This window comes from Leucopleurus acutus (assembly GCF_964270905.1).
Source record: "Leucopleurus acutus genome assembly, chromosome: 2".
NCBI classification, from domain to species: Eukaryota; Metazoa; Chordata; class Mammalia; order Artiodactyla; family Delphinidae; genus Leucopleurus; species Leucopleurus acutus.
Genome location: NC_139143.1, coordinates 56990580 through 57017938, shown reverse-complemented (window position 1 = coordinate 57017938; position 27359 = coordinate 56990580). Strand labels below are relative to the sequence as shown.

Genomic DNA, 27359 nt, shown 5'->3' with positions numbered 1-27359 from the left:
AAGTTACCAGGGGATGCCGCCGCCGCTGACGGTCCCACACCACACTTGGAGACCCACTGCATACAGGAAGCAAGCTCTACCCACAGCGGGGCTGTGAACTGCTGGCACCAGGGCTCTGGCACCGTTCTCGTGTTGGGTGCGGGGAGAGCACCATCTGGAAATCACCGCGGCGTTTTGCATTTCTAATCCTTGATCTCACTTCTTTTGTTTGTACCTTCTAGTTAATTAAAAATAAAACGCCGTAAGGTTATTTATCCTTGAAAGGAAAAAACAATCGTTTAGTCCTGCTGAGCACTGCCACGTATTACACACTCTGTTTTTAATTACATTAATTTTTTATTACAAATGAGCCGGTGAAAGCTTACTTCCACTTACAAAAACCGAATCCATCATCATTTACAGCTTGCTTTCTTTGGCCCTTTCCGGGTTTCCAGGCCACCCCCCACCCTGCGCCTTCTCCCAGCCTGGGTCAGCCAGGACATCATAGCATGGCACTTAGAGGAGTTCCAGTAACTTATTAGTGGGACACCTGCCTGGCCTCTCCTCACCTCGCACAGACAACAGGGCACAGACGCACTATCTACCTGAGGATTAGGACGGCTGTCTCTCCTGGAACCGACTAACTGTGGTGTCACAATTCCCATTCAGTAGCAGGGTCTCAGCCAGAACCTACTTTCTGCAGAGCAGGAAAGAACCGTCCTGAACTCAGTCCCACCCCGGGGCTGACGGAAAGCCGGGCTGGAGTGGAGTGCTCGGCTGCCGCCAGGGAACAGGCTCAAGAGCTCCGGTCAGCAGACAGCAAAGCCAGGTGGTCTTATTTCTAACACCCCTGGATAATCAAGTGGCTTCCGGGTTTGATAACTCATAACCTTTAAAAAAAATTAAAAAGGTAAAATATACTTTCTCACAAAGCGTCTGGCTGCAGCTGGCAAACCAGGACCATGAAATGTTCATGTGAAACCCCGGCAGCAGGGCAGGTGATCGGACAATCCCAGTCTAAGCACAGCTCCCATCTGCACGGCCTCGGGGAAGGGCATTTCTGGACAAAGGTCACATCAGAAGGAAGACAGCGCCAACACATTAGCTTATGTCAGAGGGAAACCAAGTTCTTTTTCTTTTATCCTCACCTCCCCAAGCTTCTGTCCTAGTAAAGAGACATAATATCATATAACAAAGAACTTTCAGCGCATGGAGATCGCAGCAACGTGACCAGAGCGCCAGTGGTTGTCCAAAAGCAAAAGACATCAAGTGGCTGGGCTGAGGCGGGAGCGTGACAAGCCGCTACCAGACTACGTCATGTCACTGAGGTCAGCTTGGTCCAGATGGGGTGCAGGCTCCCCGGTGCCAAGTCTGCACTGCAACCCACCCAGTGACTCCCATGTCTGCTGCGGGAGCTGGAAGTGTTTCAACTCTGAAACAAGAGGACTGCTGAGCTAAGTGACCATAAGTCCTTCTGAGGCTACCGTCAGGGATGCTAACACCCCAGAAGTCCGCGAGCTTGGAGCTTCGGCCCCAGCCTGGGGGACCCGGCACCCGGCTTCGGTCTGCAGGTTCACAACAGTGCCGTCCTAGGCTCTGAAGGGCTGTCCTCTCTACTAAGAACTCTCCTGGGGTTCTGGACGCGACAGCAGCCTCCCTGTGAGCGTTATCAGGCAGCCATGGTGGGACGGCACCCATGTTTTATAGACAACAGACCGACACGGGCCTTGCAAGACAGGAGCTCTTGTTTTCAGCACAAGCATATTCTGTGAAGGATGGGAGCTGGGCAGGACAGAGTCTTACCTCCTCCTGCCAGGGCAGCCCAGGGGCTGAGCTGCCCCTCGAGCAGGGCCCTGGAGGAAGAGGCCGCCGCGCCTGATGGCCCCTCGGGGCCCTGTCCTCGTGTCCCAACTGTGGTCGGGGACAGCGCCACCTGACTGCAGGGCTGAGGACCCTTTGGCTTCACCTTCTCTCTGCTTTTGATGGACAAAGAACAGTCTTCAAAAGGAAAAAAAAAATCTTAAAAAACCTGGGAGTGGAAGAAATGCCAACGAGAGACGAAGAGGGAGCACTGACGGTAGTGCGTTCCGTGTTTTAGAACTTCAGCTTTCCAGACAGTCCGAATTTTGTTTACAAATTTGTCCTGTGTACAAGGTAACGCCAAATGGTCGAAATTCCAGAGTGGGAAAACAACTCCTATTTATCAGTTGGTTTGAGATCTTCAAATGCTATGCGTTCTCTAGAAAGGTGGTAATGGTCTCACTTGACAGGGAAATTACCAAAAGGAAGATCTTGGCTCTGCCACCTTCACTTACAGAAGGTAAAACACTTAGCGGAGACAGATTTCTGCTGGAGTTAAGACTACATTTTTCTTCGCAGCCCTTAATCTCACGAGGTGAGAAGGAGTGGAAGTTGCCAAGTTGTTGGCTACCAGACCCATCAGTCTGTTTAACTCTGGCTAAAAGCAGAGAATAATGGGCAAGTTACCAAGTTTCTCCCCCGACTCTGGCGTGAAGATCCTCATGTAACATACATGCTGCGACTTCCAATTGCCACACGGTAGCGGCACACAGAGCGCATTGTGATTCTTCACGGTTCTCACAAAGACAGGATCAAAAATCAGGACGAAAAACTAAAGGTATTTCGCTTTTCCAGCTGGAGTCCCACCCTGGCAAATGCTCTCCACGGTTCATTACCCCATTCCACCCCACCTCACCAAACCAGTGGAGGAGAAATGCTCTTCCAAGAAACAGAAGTCGAGCTCTTTCTGTTTGTTATCCGTCATATTCTGCCAGTTTTTTAGCAATGACGAGTACAGCACGAAGTACAGAGGCTGAAGGAGAGAAAAAGCCCCACGGCTACAGGAAGTGCCTCTAAGCCTAGCAGGGGTGTCGCGGGCATCCACTCCGCCCCCCCCCCCCCCAGTCCACCACTCAGGGTCAGGGGACCACTTGCAAGGACCCCAAAGCATCAGGATCACTGATGAGGAAACCTAAGCCCCGGCATGCTCTCTCTGCCAGTCTGGAGTCTGACTGGGCGGCGGGCATGGTCTTCAAGTGAACACTGGTCTGTAGTGACTGCTCAGTCCTGGTACAACAGGGTGGGTCCCAGGATCAGGTCACGTAGGCCGGAGGTTACATCTCGGGCCAAGCGGCTCTGACAAACACATGAAGAGGCGGCCTATCGGAGAACGGCTCCTCCGAGGCCAGGAAGAGCAGTGGCCCTACAGGGAGAATGCCGCAGTGACGGGATTTTAAGCAATTTTTCTTTCTAAACAGATTCCTCTTCGGCTTCAGCCCAGTCTGGTCTACAACAGCCACTGTTTAGCAAACACCTTAAATCAGCGAGCCTGCCGACCCTAAATAGCCCCACACATTTAGCGGCTAAGCCTCGGCGTCACAGAACTTGGTCCCTGAAGCCTGGGGAGAAGCTTACTCACTAATGACCGGCGTGTTCCCAACAGGCCCTGCTGACACACGTCAGTTTCGAGGGGCACAGTACATCTGGTAACACCCAGATAATGGCATGGCGTTTAAACAGGGCAACCCTGTAATTCATCAAGAAGCCGGCTGCTTCGTGTCACGTGGAAAGTGGGGATTACAGTACTGAGACAAGGTCCACGTGGATATTTAAAAAGACGTGTACATTTTAATGCAAATCTAAGGACCAGCCCTGTCCTCGGTTTGTAGAAGACTATCGTAACAAAGTCTCAAAACTCTGTAAAACAAATAATCTAGTATCCTACACCTGAAGCCCTTTGTAATAATCACTTTTTTTCCTAATTTGAAAAGAAATAACTTATATGTCACATAGAGTTGAGTGTAAACGTGGATGTCAATCACCCTTTTAGTTTTATAAACCTGCTTTTAGCTTTCATCAACAGGCAGATTTCCTTACCTACCATGATATAATACCCTTCTTTAAAAAACTGTTACAAATATTTATTAAAAAGTGCAATTCAAAGGTTAGCTAGGCAAGTACAATTACAACCCCCCCCCACACACACAGAAAACAAAAGCCCAACACAAACAAACAAGATACAAACAAAACAAGAAAAAAAAGCGTGCTGAGGAGTGGGCCCCGAGAGATGGGGAGCTGGAAGTCAAAGCTAGAACTCTACCCAGATGTTGCTGTGCTTCCCAAGTGCAAAAAAGATAGTGAGGAGAGACCTGCAGCCTCCACTGCCAAGTGCTGGCTCTGGGCGCAGCTGCTACTTCAATATTAGGTTTTCATCAGGGAGGTTATAAAAATATCCTATATACATGTGTACACGGGAGGCATTTTAAAAGTCATCAGAAGCTTGAAGGGTACAGTGTCTCAGCAGTTTCAGCTACTAAAACCCAACTGAAGTGTCTGTCATTTAAATTTTGATTGGCTCAGTTATTTGAATGGATGATAAAATTGAACTGTCATCTCAGGGAAAAAGGAACCAAGTTCACCTATCCATCCTTGCAATCACTCACAGGGTAAGAAAAATCTGGTCCAGAACTAGCCTTTTTGACATTATAGTTTCTGAGTAAATGTGATCAACGTGCTGCCCCCGCCCCCGCCCCCAGCCCCCAAGGCAGAGTGCTGCAGGAATAAAACAACTGCCGATGACACCACCTCGGGATCTCAGTCCACTCACGTGAGCTGCTCATCTAAGGGTCACTCCAGAAATGCAACTTGCACCTCTAGGGAGGAGGCTGTAGGATAGCGGCATGAATCCAGCAAGGGCCTGACCCTGGTGACCTCACCCGCCCTCTCCAGCTGTGTCCTGCTGCCCTGTCCTCCCTTCCATTCAAGCCACAAGTTGCCAGCACCCCCAAAGCCCAGTGCTTTTCATTCTTTTCCATTGGTTATTCCTACCACAAAAAACTGTGCTCGGGGAAGCACTTTCACCCTAGCACTTATCCCTGAAAAACCAGTCACTGCATCTTCTGTCACAAAGTACTTCCGAGCCCTCTGTCCCCACTAACCACCAGCTTTCGGGGGCAAAGGGACGCTGCCGCGACAGGATGTGAAACCCACCCAGGGGCCCGCACCCCCGATGGATGCCCCTGGATGGGCCAGCGCGTGCTGTCTGGCGGGGGAAGGGTCTGAGCCGGGGGTGGGGGGCAGGAGGAGCTGCCAAGACGGATGGAATGAGCAACAGGCAACACGAGCCGAGTCTGCGAATTTTTCTGGATTCCTCGAAGGCCCTCCAGGGGGAGCAAGGTCCAGGGGGGCAAAGCAGGGCCCGCTGTCCTCGGATCCAGGCCAGGGGGCACCAGGAGTGTGCAGTCGTCGACTTCCTCTTCCCGCCGGCCCTCCCCAAGCTGGGCTGAAGGACCTGATCTCCATGGTGGGGTAACAGAGAGAAAAGTCAGCGCAGGCTGTGTTTCCAGGCGAGGGACGCGAGGGGCGGGCACACCGTGCGCTGCTTCTCCCTCTCCCCTCAGGTTCCTGTGCAGGAGGAAGCGAGCCGGGGGCCCCGCTGTCACAGCACTAAGAAGAGGATGAGCACGACCAGGAGGACCACGAAGAGGACAGCGATGGCACACCACTGGCGCCGATCTGGAAGGCAGGACACGAGGGTCAGCTCTCCCGGGACTCGACGTCCCCCAAGATACAGTGACAGGAAACTTAAGGCAACACCTGGATGCAGACAGAATGGGCAGAGGCCCTGAACCTGCCCGGGCACCTGGACTCTTACCGCTGCTCTTCCTGGCCTGCACTGCACGTGCATTCACAACCCTGCCCGTCCCCTGAAAACCAGCCTTGTAACAAGTACCTGCTTTGTGTCTCAAGTCTCTAATTAAAATCTATGGATCACAGTTCTCTTCTGGCAGTTACCACATCCCTGGAAAAGATGTTGGCGTTGGTATTACAGATCAAAGCTCGTCAGCTTTAATCTCCCACCAAAATCAAATCATTTAAACAGTAATCATGTTCTTTTCTTAATGAGCACAATGGAAGAAGGATAGAAAGGAGATGAAAGCTACTGCTGGTCACTTCAGGAAACAATGAGCTGAAAAAAGCAAGCTGCAGTGATCACGGGGTGATGAGCTTCACACCACCCCTGGGCAAGAAAGATCCCTTAACCAGTAACTGTGTTAAAGTAACTGACACAGCTTATCTATAAATCAAAGTGGAATGTCTTTTCTGAAGCTTTCTGCCCTACTCACAATTGAGAAGAGGTGCAGTAAACAAAGTAGCCAGAATCCATCTAAATGGCCGAGAGCAAGGAGGCCCCGAGGGACAGAAGGGCCCACACAGGCTCCCGCCCACAATCCTGACTGCGTCCCCCTAACTCTCAGGGCTGCTGGGAAAACTACACAACACGAATACCCTTGCACCCTCTGCGGGCCCACAGTCGGGGCACAGGATGCTGTCTGTCGTCAGGATGCACCCTTCACTTGGGCAGATGTAGGAAGAGCAAGCCTCTCTCCACAGAGGAGCCCTGCTGTTTTGCACAAAGGGTCAGGCTGAGATAAAGCCTGTGACAATGCAGCTCAACTGCTGGAAGAGTTCCATTTAAGTAGAAATATAAAGGTACATACACTGATTCACCAAAAGTTTATTTGAAAGCCTGCAGATTTTAGCACACCAGAGCTATTGAGACTCACATTATAAAAAGGTCTGAATCTAAGAAAATACACTGCAGAACTCTCCACAAAGCAATGCGCCAAGTCCACAAAACATGTACTTAAGTTACTTAAATGCCACGGACAGCAAAGTCTTAGAACCGGCCAAGAGAACTGCTACCAAACGGTGGTGAGTAAAGCAAGTACCTTCCTAGTGGCTCATCCTGCTCTCCATCACACATGCTAGAAACTCACTTAGTAACTGGGGATTAGGGTCAAGACCTCAAGTCCATCTGTTCCTTTTCTGAAACAAGACTAGTCCAAAAGGTGTGGGGAAGCAGAGCTGGCCTATAAGAGTAATAGATAATAGATTATGGTATTAATAGATAATAGTATTAATCTGTTTAACTATCACTTCAGTGGTCCAGAAAACTCAAGTGCCTAGCATTCTTTCATCTATTTTAAAATGTTTATGACAATTTAAAAGCCCTCTCATTAAAATGATTAGTCTATATTCTAGGATGATACAGTCAAGGTAAATGCTTCCTAACAAGGCATCCTGCCATCTCAGACCTGGATTTCCAATACTGAACCAGCTTCCCGTCAGCCTCTACCCAACCCTCCTCCCACCTCCACTCACTTTCTCTTCTGCAACTGAACTAAATAGGGGTTTTCATCAAGGAGGACAGCCATCACACAAGCTAGCACAACCCAGGAATGCTCTTTTAAATGCACTTTCCTCTGAAGTGTTAAGTTGCTTCTAGGAAGCAGGAACTGGGCAACCCCGAGCTGTTACCGTAGCAGACTTACCCCCAGAAGGGGCGGGTACTAACCACAAGGGCTTTTGTGACCTCAAGTCACAAAACCAGCTTTTTGCAAGCTCAGGACCTGCCTCAAAAAGTCAGGGGGAAAAAGGGGACTCCACAGGTTTTCCCCCTCCCAATATAGTCTCTTCCCCTAAAGAGAAAAGATGAACAACAGAATTTGGGGAAGTGAGGGGAAGAAAACCTTGGTATCCACACAAAAGAATATACTTTTTGAGGGTAGGAGATTGACAAGATTAGTCTCTCTTGGGTCATTCAAAATAGTAAGCATGGCGTCTTGGGTGATTTCTGCCCAGGAAGCAGCCAGCACTGGGCCGGGGGCGGGGGGGGGGGGGGGGGGCGGAGGTCTCGCCTCTGCAGGGCTGTGGAGCGTGGGCGTTCAGTCACTGCCTAATCAAACTTCAGCGTGTCTTGACACTCTTTCTTTATGCACAGGCTTCGTTGAAAAGCAGTGAACTTTCCTAAAAGTTATGGAGGAAAACAGAGACAAACACAAATTGCCTCGCTGTCAAATTGAAGCCAACACCGCCAAGTAGGAGGCCCCGAGCAATTCTCTGGGGAGCAAACAGAGATTAAAATGAGCCCCACAGGCAAGCTGTCCAAACCTCAGGGCCTTTCAGGCTAAAGGCTCTGTTTCCTGGCTCTCTTTCTTAGACAAACATAACTGAAGTTCTTACTTTGCTCCCCAAACTTTTCTTCTGGGAGAAAGCATGAGAAGGCATAAGCAGGCCTAGTGCTATTTATACACACTGAAACACTTATCACAATGCAAGTACTTTTCTAAATTATTCATACCCAGAATGCTGGGGACAAGGACACAGTGCATCTTTGTTCCGCTGCTCTTCTCCAAACAAAACTGGTGCTGAAGTAGCTACTTGACTTTGCGACTAATACATAAACTAGTGAGAGATCTGGTTGAAATTGGTTATATAATACTTCAGTAAAACGTTTTTTTTTTTTTTTTTTTTAAGAGGGGTCGGGTGGAAGAGGAGAGAACAGAGGGAAGCAGGAGAGGACTTTGCAAACCTCCCTCTAGGTGTGTGGAAGATGAACTAAACTGGTGCCTGCCACAGGCAATGAAGAGCCTGCTAGAAGCATGAAGATATTTGCCCCTGGAGAGAATGAAGGAAACCGGGAAGCTAGGAGCTTCCCTTTGTCTTGAATATAACAGGTCCTTTGCCCCCAGGGCCATCTTCCGCCTGTCTTATCCTTTATTTTTTTTCAAACAAACATTTACTATGTACTAATACGTGAGAGACACCATTAAACGCTTGTACACTAATTATTATTTCATTTAATCCTCACAATGACCTGGAAGAATGTCTCAGTTCCTCCCTTCACCCGGAGACTCCCACAAATAAAGGGAAAAAAAGATACTGGATTTTCTTTTGACTTATTAAAAAGGTATTATTTCTCATATAATAGGGAAGATGGGTTGTAGTAACAAAAAAAATAGTCACTGGAAAACATCTTCCTACACAGTAACTAATTTGAAAAATGTTGCTTCTTTATCCCCAGCCTGGTGCAAATTTGCTGGAATAGTTTACTACAAATTTAAATAAAAACAGTTTAAATGAGATCTGCAAGGCCATCTTATTCTGAAATGGTAGAGGTTTTTCTTTCGGTGAAAAGTCAGTCCAGGAGAAACAGTAACTGGCTCTTAATTACTGTTTTAAAATGAATTCCCTATTTTGGCAAGGAAATAGGAAAAAAAAAAGGAAGGATTTTGTAATTGTAAAGAAAGTTACTCCACCAGAAGGAACGTCATCCGACACCATCAGCCTTGCACGGTGCGGACCACAAAGGCACTTCCCAGGTGAAGGCCACGAGCAGGAGACAAAGCCCGTGCGTGCTCGTCTTCTACTCCCTGACCCCAAAGCATGAGAAAAATGTGCCAGAGGAAAGGGATCTGAATGGGCACACCTGTGAGAGACCCCCTAGACTGTGTCTCTAGAATTTAGTAAGAATTCTCGAGCTTAAAAGCGCATACATACCACTGGTCATGTGAGATACTTTTGCAAGTTTCTTCATCACATTGTCCAGCCGAGACTGAGTGCTCTCCAACTCGTGAGAGAAATCATCCAACATACTAGAAAGACAAGCAGACGCAGGAGGCAGCTGGTCAGCACAGTCTCCAGATACACTGGCCATGGATCTGGGCCTCAGTTTTAGCAAACGTCGAACAGGCAATGTTGGGGTCAAGCCCCCAGTCTTTTATCCTTAGGACAAGGTATGTTTTTGATTTCAGAATTTTGGAAATTTAAAGAAGTAGTAAGTTACATACACTGTGTATTAGCCAAGCCCCCAGCAGGGTCTGGGACAGTCCCCATAATCAAACACACAAGTTACTATTTCTGCAAAGAAAACTATGAGGAGTCATAGCTGCAGTCAGTTCAGGTGAGGTTTAGAGCTTTCTAGATTTCAGAATTGCAGACAAGGCCAGTGTGGACCTGACCATACAATAATACAAACTCAGCAGCAGTGCAGTGTAGCAGAAAGAACGCGGTGTGAAGCCAGGCAACCAGGCTTCGCCACTTGCTCCCTTGGACAAGGGACCCTGTTTGCTTATCTGTAAAATGGGGCAATCCTATCAGCGCAGCTTCCCTGCCAGGGTTCCTGTAATACACAAAGCACTTTACAGCAATGTGAGTTAAGAAATACGCTTTGATCAAATAAGCACCTCCTTTACGGCACCCTGCGCTTTAGCATAAAGCTGGCGGCCTCAGGACCGAGTTCCTGACGGTGTGTGCGCCTCATCTCCACCCACAGAGGACAAGCTCACACTGGTTGCTGTCCAAGGTGCAGGTGGGAAAGAAGACACCAAAATACTTATACCAACGGTGTTTAATTTCATAAATTACTAAGCATTCCAGACTTCTCAACTTAAGATTAATATATGATTATCCTGAGGCTGGAACGTGACACACCAATTAGCACCGGCGGGCTTATTAACCACGCTTTATTCCCCTGGCAGCATCAAGGGCAGCTAGAACTACTGGTCTTGGTCTGTGCCCACACGAGGCACTTGACAGCCCTGCAGGATTCCGGCAACCAACTCCTCATTAAGTCAGTCATTAAATAAACTCCATGTTGACAACTAAATAAACAAGCCTTTGTCCCTTACCTGAATTTTCAAATTAAAACATTTGTAGCTCATTTTAGATCCTGGTAGCATCTGGGCCCTGCAGCTGGCAGACCTATCCGGGCAGGGCCAAATGCTGAGCTACTTTTCTTACTGAAGACAAAAACGGGTAAGTCATCCAACCTCCAGCCCAAGTACACCCACTAACCACCCACTAACCAAGTTTCTAGCCCAGCTCCAACTAACTCAGCGCTGTCCAAAAGAAATACAATGTGAGTCACATATGCCGCTTCATATTTTTTAGTAGCCACATTAAAAAGGGGGGGGAATTAATTTTAACGACCTATTTGGCCCAATATACCTAAAAATTATCATTCTGACATGTAATTTTACATTTTATTCATACTAAGTCTTCAGAATCTGGTATGCATTTACGCTCAGGCCCTTCTCAGTTCAGACTGGCCACATTTCAAGTACTTGATGGCTGGTGGCTATTGTACTGGACAGCAGAGGTCTAAGTCCAAGACCCATGTTTTTTCCTTTTAATTTACTTACTATTTTTATTAGTTATACACATACACGGTTTGTAGAGCTAAACAGACCTACAAGGCCTCTTATTAAAAAAAAACACAGCTGTCTCGCATCCCCGAGGGCCACTGCTTTCAGCCCCTCGCACTGTTCTCTCGGTGCTGTTCTCCAGTTTTTGAAGCTACACGCTGGCACCTCAGTATCCCGACCCTGCTGACTCCGCACAATGAAAAGCTAGGGCTTGGCCCTCCTCCCATTCCATACCCCACATCAGCATCCTTCCCACTTCTCTTGCCCCTTCCTTCCTTCCAATATAACTGGGTCACAGTTTGATAAGGTCAACATTCAGGGTTTACACTATCATAAGTGAGGAAACGCTCCTCTCCCAGCTCAAGGGTTTGGGGCATGAATCACACCGCTCCTTGGCTCTCCCCTCTGGCTAGCCGAAGATTTGGCTTTTTCAGGTCTGTTGAGTCAGTAACCATTCATCTATTTTGCAGTATCTAAAATGTAAAGGTCATTGCTTCTTATTCCAAGCTCTATGTCCCCATAGATTTTATGCCATTAAAAAAAAATTCCTGGGCTTCCCTGGTGGTTCAGTGGTTGAGAGTCTGCACGGGTTTGTGTCCCGGTCTGGGAGGATCCCACACGCCACGGAGCGGCTGGGCCCGTGAGCCATGGCCACTGAGCCTGCGCGTCCGGAGCCTGTGCTCCGCAACGGGAGAGGCCACGGCAGCGAGAGGCCCGCGTACCGCAAAAAAAAAAAAAAAAAATTCCCTCTGTTCCTGTTCTAGTGGACTTTAGAGAAAAAGCAGAGATAAGAGGTTGTGTTCAGTTCACCATCTGTAACCAGAAGTCTGCCAGGCTCTACCTCTACCCAACCAGGGAAACTGCTCAAGTAATTTGTCCTTTCCCATCCCCACAATACATTTGAGGGTAAGAATGCATTTTAGACAAATTAAACTGCATGCCTAGATTCTTATTCTGCCAGCTTCCGACCTGGTCTCCCTGCTTCCAGTCTTTTCCACCGTGGTTCATCATCTAAACCACAGAACGATGGGCTTCCCCCAAAACATAAACCTGACCACGGCATTACTAACACAACCTTCGCTGGGGCTGTGTTTCCCACTGCCCTTTGAATAAAAAGTCCGAACTCCTTAACATGGCTTCTAGGGCCTTCCCTGATCCGTTCTCTGCCTCCCTGACTTGACTTCTGCAACCTCCCTCTCAATCCCCATGCTCTAGACACACTAAACCTCTCTGTTCTGTGCACTTTTTCACCCTGAAATCGTCACAGGGCTCTTTCTTCCTTCCGGTAGGCCCTCCCCTCTCCCCCGCTTCTCCCACCCAGTCTCACCCCACCTGGCTACCTTCTACTCATCCTTCTGGTCCCAGTTAAACCTCTCTTCTCTTCTCAGGGACTTGAGACTGAGTCAGGTCTGCAGTTCAGGCTATTAGGGCCCTCAAGGCACCACGCATCCCCTACCGCGGTAGCCTAGCCCTCCACTTCTGTCATCACTTAACCATTTATGCAACATCTGTTCCACCCAGTGACCAGTAAACTCTGATGGCAGGGACACTGTCTATTCTCTGGGCTCCTCTGTGGATACCCAGGGGCCTTCCAGTAGAACAAGATGCCCAATTTGAATTTGTAATGAATGAATCCATAACGTTGAACACAAAATCGAGGTAGGAGAGTTTCTGAAATATCCTAGTGGAACGATTATTTTTTTTCAGAAAAGGTATTTGTGAAATGGTAAAGGTATTATATATATATGGTAGCATTTAAGAATGCTGTTTTTGGTGTCATACTTCAGGAGTGCTCAAAGAGATTGTTCTTCAGGAAAAACAAGTCCAGTTATATTTTCTTGCGTTTTCTTCTTTTTCTTTTTGTGGGGGAAGAATTTTTTATCAGTTGGAATTAAATTGATACTTTTTTCCCCATAAAATTAAAATTAAAGATACAGAGCAGAAAGGCCAGTTGAATGTAGTGGGAGAGGCATGGGATGTTAAGTTAGCCCATGTCCTATCCTCTTTGGGACAAAAATCTCCACAGAGCTTACAAAGCCGTATCAGTTTCACATTCCCATTCACAACAATACTTCAAATACCTGTTTGGAGGAATTTGTTCCTGTTTTTGCAGGTGTTTAAAAATGTTAATAACTTTGCCTAAACCCTGTTGAAAATTGTATCTGACAGATTCGCTTCTTTTGGAGAGGCCATTCTGTGAAACAGAATAAAGATGCAGCTATAAGCAAAATAGCTTTTGGTTTTACTAGCCATGTAACTGTCAGGCTCTTTACGGGTCCTTAAGACGGCTTTTCCCGCCATTTCTCTGCGGCAAGAGGGGCATCTCGGTACTCACACTGCCTGCTCCTCCAGCTCCCCTCCGATGCGCTGGGACATGTTCTTCAGCACCCCGATGCTGCCAGAGACCAGCTCCAACTGCTCATCCTGCTGTTCCACGATCAGCTGGTGCCAGAGAAATGGGAAATCAGCAATTAAAATCCATCTTACCTGGTTCCAAGCCCAGCACTCTAGCAGCTGCTAGCTTCCTTGCCAACTCGGGACAATTCACATTCAGAAGCAAAGCCCAGAAATCAAAGGACCAGACCGTTGCCTCGGAGAACACGCTGCTCAAAAGGCTGGGTTGTAAAGCTACTGATCTCCCCTGCTGATGCAGCTTGTGAGCAGTCAGCGGGGCTTGAAACCACCCAGAGAGATTTACCCTGGTTGGCTGAAGTCCAACAAGGGACAGACAATGGCCGAAAGCACCTGTGCAGTGACCACAGACACATGGGGACGCTTGGGAAGAGGAAGCCCGCTGCCAGGGTCAAGGTCTCAATCGGCAACAGCCGGCCACAGCTTAACTACAAGAGAACGTCTGGCAGATCTCTAGATGTGGGAAAACTACGCACACAGAGTCCTTTGCTCCCTCCTCAAGGACAACTAGAGGAGGCTCTGTGACAGCAAGCAGACAACTTCAGAGCCATAGTTACTTTTAACTGTGTTGTAGTCGCCTTTTTATTAAAAAAAAAAAAAGTGTGCTTGGTTAATAGCAATGTAAGTAGACAAATGGTTAAGCAGACATGCTAATAGAAGAAGAACAAAAGAACACATAACCTACATTGAATATATAAAACACAGTATTTAAGAACCAGTAGTTTTGATGGATAGATAATCCTCAAATCCCCAGATACTTTATTATTAGCTTCCTTTTATTAATACAACTACATATCAAAAGCAACAATACAAGTGTAATCAACCTCACTTTCCTTCTACCCCTTAACCTCCACCAAAGCAATCATTTTTATATATAATGGAACCAAAAATTTCAATGAAAAAACAAGGACTGAATTTTTCTCGAAGTGCCTTTGTTGAAATGAACAAAAAGCCCAGCACAGAAGTGGAGGCTGGGGAAGAGGCTGCTGTGTTTTTAAATCAATGGCCGCCTCTGTCAGTTTCGGGTGTCTGGTCTGCTTGTCCTAAGAAATCTAATCAAGATTGGTTCTCTGGAAACTGTCATGCTCTGAAGGACGTTTTAAACAGCCTTTCTATATGCAATCATCACACAGGTAGACTCAGGCAGCTGCAGGGCGAGCTCTGGTCCATCCTGCCTGTCAAGCCCCCGGGGTGGCAGAGGAGCGGGGAGGGAGGTACCTGGCCTCCCACCTCCCTGTGCTCGGCTGGTGGTTCTCAGGTACCTGCTGCTGTGCCTGTTGCTCCTCGATGAAATGGGAGTTGGCCAACTGGAGCTCCCGGTCAAGGCGCCCATATTTATCCATCGTTCCAGTGCTCCAGTTCTGTCCGCCACTGTCTCCTAGCAGGGCCTGCGAGAGTGGGGCAGGGGGCAGCAGGGCAGAAGAAACAAACCATTACTATCTCTGAACAAATACCCCATCACCATGATACAAAGATTTCTCCCAGTGCTCATAAGCTGGCCTCCCTGGGGTCAGCCTTTTATGTAGTGGTGTAGGGTAGTGCCTGTGGGGTACAATTTAAGGAATGCCGGGAAGGGTACTCTCTATTTCCAAGCTCTCCCAACGGGACTCACAAATGGGCTCTGTCCCATTAAAATGCCAGTAAGTGTCAACTTGAAATCAACAAACACCCATCTGTGTACTGCTTTGTGGATCTAAAGGCACTTGGTCTCTGTGGGCCAGCTCTTCCTAGCACCCTTGGAAGTTCACCAGAGACCTGTTGTAGGTTATAGTCTAACTGATTCCAGACAGCTAGAGTCCTTTCTATTTAAGTATGACCCAGGGAAGTTTTGGTTTTTGGGAGGGGGGAGGAAAGCGTTCCCTAAAATGACAAGAAGCTAAGTCACAGCCCCCTCACACACAGAAGGCTCAAGAACCATCGATGTGTATTCAATGTAACCCACAGATAAATCCCAATGCCCTTCAGGTGAACTAAAAGGCTACAGGTTTCCCAGACAGAACTGGGGGTTGCTTCACCAGGCAGCACAGTCACAGCGGGTGCGTGACCCTGATGACCCAGGCAAGCGTTGGCCCTGAAGTCAGTTCTCGACCTGGGCCCCCAGATGCCAGGGTCAGGTTTCTCAGTGTGAATTTGAGGAAGTTTGTAGCCAGAAAAGGATAAGTTTGGGAATGTCTTCCTTCCTTGAAGAGGCCAGCCAGCAATGTGAGCTGGCCCTGCCTGGAATGCCCACAAGCCTTTCTGACTTGGCCAAAGTACTGCTCAAACCAGCCCTGCACAAAGAATCGGAAGACGCTGGCGAATAGGATTCTTCTTCCTTGAAGAGCTGTCAGATCTTCTCAGCAGGTACTTTTTAGCTCTGGAACTGTTAAAAGCCTACCTGACTACTTGGTTCTGTCTGAAAAGCCCTCCCATAGCCCCTCAATGTTGACATTAGCCTCACCTGACTTTCAGATGGGAATTCAGTCAAATGGCCACACCTGAGGCTAAGTTCAGGGAAGCTCAGGATGCATCTTAGGTTCTGAGCAGTTATGAGAAGAAAATCAGGAGGCCTGAGAGCTTCCAGCAGCCCAGGGCCTCAGTCAAGAGTCTGGATGGTAACTGTCTCTGGTATAAGGCAGACCCAAGGCATTTTGGGGATGGCTCTGCTCCAAACTGGTTGCAGGGCTGTCAAGATTTCAAAGGTCCTGCTCGTTCTGATGCGAAGGCTCTAAGGACTCTATGGAGGATACTGGGGCCTAGTGATAATTTTTTCAAGGTCAGAGAAAGGCTACAGTGCATCATTAGGCTATGGGCAGAGAACTGGAGCTCCCGGGGTCACAGTCAGGGCTATTTTTTCTAGCTTACCTGTGGTCTACTCTTGGGGGGACATATGTCATGCTGCTAAGAGTCATCTGTGCTTTATTGTGAGGCAGTTTAGATTTCCTCAGTCTGACCTCCAGGAGTCTGGTTAGTGGGAAAGAAGATAGAGGGCCCGGAGCACCAAGGACCAGCCTGTGTGTAGGTGCCAGAGGAGGAGGTCCTGGCTAAGCAAGGGGCACCTGGTGCTAGATGAAGAATCGAGGTGGACTGTGCCTGTGCGAGTGCTTAGAGAACCCTGGCCCCGCTTTTCCTTGAAACCCTGTGACTCGGAGACATTTTACTCACCGCCCAAAACAAAATTCCCAGCCATACTTGGAAAGGCTACGTATAAACACACATTTTATTTATTTATGTTAGTTCAAATATACTATCTAGAGAATAAAAATTCAAATAGAAGTAATAGAGGATAGGTGTTACTATTCACTGTCGAAACTACTGATACTTCAGGTAACTGTCACTCAACTTCTGTAAGCTGAAGCAGAAATGAAAAGGGGACTCCAAAACTTGGCCAGCCTGCGGCCGTTCACTAGCTTCTCTTAAGAGTTAGTGCCAGACGGGATGGCTAGCTAATGGCTTTCCTAGCTGCACTGAGAAGAGCAAGGAGGGTAAATGGGAAGAAAAAAACAATGACTTGGAAAATGAGATGCAGGGAAAGGAAACAGGATTAAGTTAGGTGATATTTAGAGCATCCTCTCCCCTTTTTAAGCTTTTATAATACTTGTTTTCAAAATTAAGTGGGTCAAGAAACACCTACAGGTATAAAGTGAGCATTTACATCATAAACTACTGATTCCTAGTTAGTTAAAAATGCTGAGCTGGGCTTCCCTGGTGGCGCAGTGGTTGAGAGTCCGCCTGCTGATGCAGGGGACACGGGTTCGTGCCCCGGTCCGGGAAGATCCCACATGCCACGGAGCGGCTAGGCCCATGAGCCATGGCCGCTGAGCCTGCGCATCTGGAGCCTGTGCTCCGCAACGGGAGAGGCCACAGCAGTAAGAGGCCCGAAGTGTACTGAAAAAAAAAAAAAAAAAAAAAATGCCGAGCTGATTTCTTGAGTTAACAGTCTAATAAATTCAAGGACTGGGTCTCTTGTAGCTTTTATTTTTGATGTGTCAATATCTGGGCTTTGGTTTCTGAAATTAGGTTTCATAATTTATTTGTAATAACTTATAAAAACTGGACCTCACATCAAAAAAACGAAAGATACTTAAAATGGTGAAAGATTTAACACACATTAAATTAACACACATTTAACAAATGCTTTACATAAAATTTCAATCATTAAATGTCTAGTGACTTCTATGCATAGGCAATGTAATAGCAGCTAGAAATAAAAAGAAAAAAAAAAAAGAAAAAAGACCATGACACCATCCCTCCTAACTCACAAAGGAGCTTGAGGTCCAGCAGAGAAAGTAAGCAATTACAGCTCTTAACAGAGCGCCTGGTACACGGAATACGCGCAACAGGTGCAGAATAAATGGCCTGGGGCAAAGGCTCTAAGGTACGCAGAGGGTGCAACCCGAGCCCAGAGGAGGAAACCAGAGGGTGTGAGGGAGGGGAGCGGAGGCGAGGCTGCCTGCCAGCATCACTATGGGCTCAGCGCACAAGGTCTTCTGCCTGAATACATGATACATGAAGTCAGAATTTTTTAATTCCAAATATCTCTGTATTTTCTTTGATTGATACTGTATATTCTGACATTTACCCACCTGTCTATTTTTCCTTTCAGCTAATGCCTGCACAGATGAAGTTGACATCTGATCCTTCATGTCCTAATGAGATAAATAGAACACCAGAAAACAAATGAACATCCTTAAACAAAATCATGGTTAATATTTTGCACACTAGCAAAATATGCATAATTTATTATTAATTTTTAAACAAAAATACAGCATTCTTTGACTTCTATTTTCAGTCTTAAAAATAAAGGAAATAAAGAGAAGGACATGCCCTTAAAAAGAAGTAAACTGGATACTAAATTTAAATATGAGGAAAGAGAAAGTACTTCCTGGGTACCTACCATAGGCCGGAAACACTGTTAAACATGTACACATATGATCACTGACTTTCCACAATGCCCCTGGGAAGCTGGTATTACCTTCATTTTACAATTGAGGACACTAAGATCTAGAAAGACTAAGATACTTTCTCAAGGTCACATAGCCAGTAAATGGCAACCCGGAGGTATACAAACAAAAGCTGTGTTCAAGGGCTAGCATCTTTAAGTACAATACATGTAAAAAAAAAACATGCACTTTATGATAAAGTATATTTACCATTACATGCCAGAGAATATTTTCAAATAGTGATAAACAGGTAACGTATTTTATTTGAGTTGCGTTCATGTGAAGTATAGACTATTTCTAACACCAGTATTTTCCAGAGTGGTATCAAAAATAATTTTGTATGCAAAGAAAAATGAATTACTTAATCTAAAAACACTTGGGGATTCCCTGGTGGTGCAGTGGTTAAGAATCCACCTGCCAATACAGGGGACACAGGTTCGAGCCCTGGTCCAGGAAGATCCCACATGCCACGGAGCATCTAAGACCGAGTGCCACAACTACTGAGCCTGCGCTCTAGAATCCGTGAGCCACAACTACCGAGCCCATGTGCCACAACTACTGAAGCCATGTGCCGCAACTACCGAAGCTGTGTGCCTAGAGCCCACGCTCCACAACAAGAGAAGCCACCACAATGAGAAGCCCGCGCACCACAACGAAGAGTAGTCCCCGCTCACTGCGACTAGAGAAAGCCCGCGTGCAGCAACAAAGACCCAATGCAGCCAAAAATTTTAAAAATAAAACACTTTATTAAATATGAGCCATTTGCATCATATTGAACTACAACCCAATATACTTTAAAATAATTTCAGCTGAGTACATGATTATTATAATACAAATTTTCTTGAAAAAAAAAAAAGGATGCCAAAATACTTTATAATTTCCTGTTGGCAAGTAGGCTATTTTAGAGGTGCAAATGTTGAAGTATTAGGCTTTAAAAAACTTCTTCCAAGACCCACGACAAGTGAGTGGTAGATGAGACAGTGCCACAGCTTTCCTGATTCCTACTATGAGAATTCTGAATGACAACCACCTTGCTGCAACCTTCAAACTGCCTGATCCCTCGCTCAGCAAATACCGACTGATGCCCAGTGTGTGCCAGAGCACAGCGGTGACGATACAGACAGTGTCCTTGCCCGACGGAGTTCACATCATGGTGGACAAGAGGCAAACAGCAGTCACACACACACTTCAACAGGGTGACTTGCATTTTGGGAAGGAAGGGAGTCAACAGGGCTGAAATCCAGTGGGTGAACGCCACTTTAGAAAGATGGGGGTGACACTTGATTGAGACCTGAGGGCCGAGAATGAGCCCACCACAGAAAGAGCAAGGGCAGAGAATTCCAGGCAGGGGAAACAGCAAGCACAAAAGCCTGGAGGCAGGAAAGGCTCAATGCTTTAGCTTTTGAGAAGGAAGGCCCGATTGTCTGAAGGAGCCACTGTGTGCTGGGTGTCCGAGGGAGGATGTAAGACACGTCTGGCCAAAACACGCAGGGCCTTCAGGCTGCTTAGATTTTATTCCGAGGCAGTGGTTGGCAAACTTCTTCTATAAAGGAGTAGATATTAAATATTCAGCCTTTGTCACATTTTTTTTTTTAACCACCCTTTAAAAAACGTAAAACCATTCTTAGCTCTCATAGGCCACAGACTGCAGGCCCCTGCTCTAAGGCAATGGAAAGCCCTTAAAATATTTTGAGCAGGGCCATGGAGTATTCTGGTTCATGTTTTAAAAGATCACTTTGGTTATTCTGTGGGAAAAATGTTGGCAATTAAGCAAAGCAGAAGTAAAGAGATCATCTTACTGCCACACATTAAAGTGCTGCCCACGATGGGAAAGGTGCCTCTAGGAACAAGTGCCCTGACGTTGGAGGCCTTCAACAAGAGGGTATGTGAGCCCTTGGAAATGACACTGGGCAAGTAGGGTGTCGTTCACCCACTGGATTTCTGAGGGTGCTCTACCTGGGGTCCAGCTGACCCATAAATTCTAAATTTTATCTGTTCACAAACCTCAAAAGAAAAAAAAAATTATATATATATATATATATATATATATATATATATATATATATATAAGAAAGCCACCCACAGAAACTGAGAAAAATTTACTTAGTAAAAAAAGTATTCACCATAAAAATGGAGGTATTGGTACATTTAAAACAAGGGAAACTTAGTGATATAAGCCATGTTTCTTAAATGTTTGAGATCTACCTGAGTCAGTCACCTGAGGTGCTGTTAAAAATGCAGGTCCCTGGACCCCACCCAGCCCTACTAAGTCAGACTCTAAGGAACAGTTTAACAAGTCTCCCAGGCGAGAAGCTGTTCGAGAAGCTTCGATCCCCACAAATTCTAGAAGCCTTCAAAGGAGACCATTATGCTGTTATCTCCTGGACTGCAGGATTCCTTTTCTAATTATCAATTAAATTGGAGTTTAAGATGATATTCTGATATTCAAACAATATGAATAGCACAATCCCATTTATTTAATATATATTAATAACTACACAAAGCAAATATCTGAATTGTTCACTGGTGGGATAATATATGCTTTTTTTGTTGTTGTTTGTTTTTTGTTTGTTTGTTTGTTGCGGTACGCGGGCCTCTCACTGTTGTGGCCTCTTCCGTTGCGGAGCACAGGCTCCGGACGCGCAGGCTCAGCGGCCATGGCTCACAGGCCCAGCCGCTCCGCGGCATGTGGGGTCCTCCCAGGCCGGGGCACGAACCCGTGTCCCCTGCATCAGCAGGCAGACTCTCAACCACTGCACCACCAGGGAAGCCCAATATATGCTTTTTTAAAATGCATTTAATATATTTTACAGTAGCCTTTTTTAAAATAATGAACATTACTTGCATAATAAAAATATCAGCCCACATGTATGGAAAAAGTGACTTTGAAGTTCTAGTTGAACTTTGAACACTGTCTGTAGAATGTGCTTTTGCTGTTAGAAGGTAGGACAGTGAGGGGGGCAGTAATGACTAAAAGCACACAAGGGGGCTTCTGGGGGTGCTGCGAATGCTCTGGAATGCTTCTGGGTCTGCTTCCATGGTTGTGATCAGTTTATAAACTCTTTAAACTGTATATTTGGGGTGCATGCACTTTTCTGTACTATTATAACTTAATAAAAATGTTTAAAAGAAAACTACTGCTCTTGAACAATGGCTGGGAGGTAAACTAGACCAACCCTTTGAAAATAAATTTGGCATTTTGCCTTAAGAGCTTTGATATTTGTAACAAGTATCCACTGCCTTGACCCAGTAATTCTAATAGGACTTATTTTAAGGAAATGATAGAAAATATAAACTGAAACAGATATGCAAAGATGTAAACTGCAGTGTTATTTACAATATGAAAGAAAAGTAGAAATAAGCATCATATCCAAACAAGAGAATAGTAACTTACAGTAAACCTATACACAATGTAATATCATGTACTAGACATTACACTTAGGAAGAGAGTTCGGTGAACAGACAATTCACAGAAAAACACAAATGATCAAACATGAAAAGATGCACTAACCCATTAATAATCAAAGAAGTGCAAGTTAAGAGATATTTTTCCCAGTTAGATTGGGAAAGATGAAAAAGATGAACACTACTTAGTGTTGATATAGGTATTAAGGAACACGGAATCTGCACTCTGCTTTTAGAAATATCATTGATAAGGTCTCCTTTCAGGATACTTTGAAAATATTAACCAATGTTTTAAATGTGCATTTTCATTGAACTTTTTAGTACTTAAATATTCAGGATATGCTCACAAAGATGGTTCCTGAAGTATGATTTGCAATTGCCAAAAATTAACAACCACCTAATATCTACCAATAGGGTCAATGATCAAACAGATCATAATAGAACCAGGTTAGAGAAGAGGTTAAGAGCATAGTCTTTCATGTCAAAGACCTGGGTTCAAGCTTAGTTACGCTTTTTAGTAACTATGCAAAGTTGTGCAAATTACTCAATTTTTCTAAGTGCCTGTTTCTTCTGTATAATATTTTATAGGGTCATTGTGGGGACTGATAAAGTATGCAACCATTAAAAAGGATAATCTAAATCTACTCTATCCAACAGCTATTAGCCAATTACGGTTACGTATTGAGATCATGAAATGAAGTCAGTGCAACTGAGGAATTAAATTTTTAATTTTATTTAATTTTAATTAATTTAGATTTAAATTCAATTACTGGAAAACTTTCACATGTCTGGAAAACACATGGTGTGCAAATCAACCTTTTCAACTGTATTATAAACTCTAAATGCAATGAAGTATCCCCAATGAAAAGTTCACTTCTGAATTGAGATATCCTTAAGCGTAAAATATATGCCAGACTTAGAAGTTTTAGTAAAAAAAGTTTTAAAAATTTAACAAAAAATCTCTATTACTTTTATATTGATTATGTGTTTAAATAATAATCTTCTGGATATACTAAGTTAAAAAATACATTAAATTCACTGTTTCTTTTTACTTTTAAAATATGACTACTAGAAAATTAAAGATAGCTTGCATTTTAATATTTCTATTGGACAGCACTGGTCTAGATATATCTGTACTGATATAAGACTACGTCCACAATATTTTTTCATAGAAAAAAATTACAGACTAATGTCATTTCTTTTAAAAGTGTACTTCAATGTCTACAAAATGGCTAGAAAAAATACTTAAAAGTGTGATTTTTTTTTTTAGGGAGTGGAATTACAGAATGGAGGGACATTTCACCTTTCTTAATCAAAATTATCTGCATTTTAAAAATAGTATGAATTACTTTTAATTTTAAAAATTAAAATAAAAAATGCTTATGACTGCATAACAGTATGATCACAACTACGTAAAAAACACAACAAAGTTTTGTGTTTACGTTTCTTATTTTGAGTTTAGGTTTTTCTATTTTTTCCTCTTGTAAAATTTTTCTCATTTTCTTTGAAATGAACACGTGTTACTTTAATGAAATACACGGTTTAAAGTTCCAGTTTAAAAATTTTCTGTTTAATAAAATATATGTGTGGGGGTATATGTTAGCTCTGATGGTCAGTGAACTCAACAGCCGTGTGGTGCGCATCCTGTTTGGGGCCATGGCAGATGGTAAAGAGCTATGGCCTTCACTTTCAGGATGGTACTTTTTTTATGTAGTGTAAAAGTTGCCAGATACCATACCACAGATTACCTTCTTATTAGGATATGGAATTTTAAACTATGTCACTAAACAGTTTTGAGCATTTTTTAACCACCTGTCATGCCAAAAACATAATTACTCATCTTTTTAAAAAAAAAAAAAAAACAGTTATTTGTTGTTGTTTTGGCCACGCTGTGCAGCTTGTGGGTAGTTCCCCGACCAGGGATTGAACCCGGGCCCTTGGCAGTGACAGCGTGGAGTCCTAACCACTGGACCACCAGGGAATTTCCTCATCTTCTTTCTAATACAAGAAGTTTAGAACAAGCAGTCAAGACAGCAGTTAGTATCGATAAAAAATGGTTCACCTGCCAAAAGAACAACAACGGTCCCGGTTGTTTATGCTCCTGTTCCCATTTTATGCCATCTTCCAAGCTGAGTGAACGGCACACTGTAAATCCCAGTGCTTCCCACTCAGAGGAGTCACATCCCAGTGTCATTTGTAACCACAGAGTATGACTCACCCTTTTTGATTAACCAAAGCCATTTCTATCTTGACTTATAACTGACTACCAACAATTCCTGGGTTTTAAGAGGCTGGATTTTGGGGAGGCGGTGCTATAGTTCTGACTGCCTTTGAAAGTTTAAACAAAGTTGGAGAATGTTAGTGAGGATCATTTAATTGATAAAACTGAGATCCAGAGAGGCTAAATGACTTGCCACGCTGAAAATGTATTAAGGTCTCAGCTGAGCCTAGAACTCAGGTCTCCTCACCTCTCTCACTGTTCTGCCATTCACTGCAAAACCTTTCACTACTAAATTAACCCCACGTCCCTTCTGCAATAGATTTCCATAACACGAACATCTCACAAGCGAAAACTCTGATGTATACGTGACTCCACAAATGTAAAAATGATGACCTCAAAAATACCAAGGTTATATAAACAAAAACAAGAATGTTTTGCTTTCTTTAGTAAAAACTGCCAGCAAAACTTAATAAAAACTGCACGAACTTAAAAGACGTTTTGAAAAACATATACAAAACTTTTTAAACAAAAATGACTTACTAAAACACAGTGGACATTGAGAAGATAAACAAAAATAACTTATTAAAAAGCAAAAACAGTGGACGTTAACTGAGAACAAACACAAGAGAAAGATTTAGTTCTTCAGGTAGAACAGCAACAACAGATGTATAATGCCCTAAGAAGGAGAAAGCATGACTGGCATACACTGTGGATCAAAAGGTATTCCTTTAAGCAACTAAATGAAAACCCACTGATAATGGTAACAGGAGCTTACATAAACTTGTGATGTACAAATTCCTAATCTGGGCTTGGTCTTGTGTTTCATTTCCCCAAATTGCTAACTCTCTGATCCCACAATATCAGTGTCCTCCAAGTGGAACCCAGAGAGTTCTGGATACAAATACTGTTCAGCTGAATGCAATAATATTGAATCAACACAATGCTTTTTTTTGAAAAAAATCAAGTTAGCATCAATTACCACTTCTCTTCTACAAAACCTCAAATAGAATTTATTAAAATCAGATGAGCAAAAACTCAGGTACTATTAACCCATCACCAGCAAATAGTAACAGCTTTCAAAAAGGAGTCATAAATTAGAAGAATGATTAAAAACTCTAAAACATTCAGTTGGGTCACACAGTTGAGTGCAGTTTAGATCTCAACTATAAAAGGACTGCAACATTATGAAGTATGGACTTGATTTAGAATACTTCTTTCAAAGAACGTACTTTAAAAAGCTTTTCAATTATTATAAAATGAACTTTGGATTATACTTCCAATTATACCAACTCACTTAACTTTTACTATGTTGACCTCTGAATTTCAATTTGCAGAATTTACAAGTACTACCTTGCAGAAAAACAAATATGATGGTTAAAGTCAAGAATATACGCTTCACTGCAAGGCACCATTTAAATACCAACATCTACAGAAGTCATTTTCAGAAAAATCTATCACAAAAAATTTAAAAAGCACATACTACATTTATAAAATAAGGAGTTGGGAAATTATTTACCTTACCAAAAAAATACATCACCCAACAACAGGGCTTCCTTATCAGAACAGCCTCTGAACTGGCTAGAGACTAAGAGCGTCTAATCCAAATGTTCATCGTATAGATGGGGCACCTAGGTCTAAAAAGGTTACTGCCCCCATTACAATGTGGGTTTATTTTTAAACAATTTAGGTACATGGATACAGAAAGGCAACTAATGAGTAAAGGAACAAGAATATTTAAAGTGCAGTGATAACCTACCATCTGAAATAATTTCAAAAGGAAATCACATGACATGGAGTCTTTGGCAAGCACACACCAAGGTTCCCGCCTAAGATGACTCTTAAAAAGCCATATGTTAGCACTGGTATGATCCCAAGTCTTTTTATTCAAGGAAGCTGCTTTCTAGTACATATGTTAAAGACAGGTGGTTCTCCTACATCTAGTTATGCTAATCAACTGGCTTAGCCATATAGTTTCAAAATACAAACATATCTTAACGATACAAGATTTCACTTAAATGCTATTTTCTCTTAGGTTTTTTTAATAATAGGTTATTATCTAAATAATTTGAGACTGAAGATTTGTTCCCTTGGACTGATTTTTTACACGCTGATAGATGCTTGCTTGCTTTGGGTAACTCCCGAAAGGCTGTCAAGCCGTTGTATATGGAAATGTCAGTAAATGGGTTGCAAGAGTTCCAGAAGCAATTCAGATGGTGGAAGAGGCCGCCATCCAAACCCAGTAAGAGTACCCTTCACAATGCAAAGGGATTACCAATCAATCAGGAAAGCAAATGGTTTCTACAATAGCAGTTCTTCTTTTTGTCTAGAAATACAGTATACTAAGAAGTAAAGAGGAAAAAAGATAACTGCTTTGGAGGAATGAGAGGTATGGACAGGAAGATTACAGTAACCTTCCCAAAGCCAGCAGCCTACTCTCTCATTTTTGCTCTGAGAAAAAAGGCTGACCGATACTAAAAACAGATTTCTTTTCAATCAGAGAAATATGTAGAAAACTGGCATTTAATTCATATTAAAAAGGAGTTTCAGAGTTGACCTATTAGTTTAAATTAAAGGGAAGAGTTCAGAGAAGTCTGGCTATTTCTTGCACAAATTACACAGTAAGATCACATCCCTTACCCTGACGACTTGCCGAGTACTTGTGATGAAAGCTTTTCTTATACTCAATTCGGTTGCATCGAGGTTGAATTTCCTAGGATTTGCTTCGACTATGCGTGGGTCAAAAAGTCAAGGTAAAGCAATTTCATCATCGAAAACCTAACAACCAACATCATGTGAAACCACAGAATCTCACAGCAATAAAATCTGGCCCAGCATTTCTGAACACATAGTCAACTTGGCACTAATCATTCTCAAACTTTCTCTGCCCACAGCTAGATGAGGATCCTTGTGCCCTGAGGCAGAGATGACCTGCCTGGGTTCACTGCAAACCCATGGGTGTCTGACCACAGCTGAGCTGGGCTCTTCCAGATGCCTGCCAGCACGTTTTTTGACTCCAGATCACCTTTCCCAGGACAGCTTTTGTCCTGGGAAACAGCAAGCTGTTTTCATTTGCCATTCCAACTCATTCCACTTCTGTCAAGAAGCTAACTCTGCTTCTTAACCTAGAGATCGAGGCTTCTTTTGTGAAGCTTTCCTGCTCTCCTCACCCCCAGCTTGGTTCTGCTGCCCCGTGTCACTCACATGGCTCTCTGTACTTATCTCTTATCATCTGCAAGTATACACTTGTGCCAATATTTGACTAATGTCTGTTTCTCCCTCCCCCAAGTCCCTCTATACTCCCACAGTAAATTCTACAAAGGCTGGTATAGTTTTGCTTATCCATCCAATCTCAGTAACTAACAAAATGTCCAGCACATAGCACACTCAATAACTATTGCGGAATGACGAATA

At 44.2% G+C, this 27359-nt stretch overlaps 1 protein-coding gene across 3 annotated transcripts in view; it reads right to left on the bottom strand.

Moving 5' to 3' along the window:
- Nucleotides 1-4769: 4769 nt before the first annotated feature.
- Nucleotides 4770-27359, bottom strand: part of STX6 (syntaxin 6) — a 40018-nt gene continuing 17428 nt past the window's right edge. For all 3 annotated transcript variants that reach the window (XM_082833113.1, XM_082833114.1, XM_082833112.1), the window contains 6 exons: nucleotides 26586-26680; nucleotides 17966-18028; nucleotides 14663-14788; nucleotides 13324-13430; nucleotides 9343-9437; nucleotides 4770-5514 (listed from right to left, as the gene is read on the bottom strand). In XM_082833113.1, coding sequence (XP_082689239.1) covers nucleotides 5438-5514; nucleotides 9343-9437; nucleotides 13324-13430; nucleotides 14663-14788; nucleotides 17966-18028; nucleotides 26586-26680 — 563 coding nt within the window. In that variant the 3' untranslated portion in view covers nucleotides 4770-5437. The remainder of the gene's footprint in view (nucleotides 5515-9342; nucleotides 9438-13323; nucleotides 13431-14662; nucleotides 14789-17965; nucleotides 18029-26585; nucleotides 26681-27359) is intronic.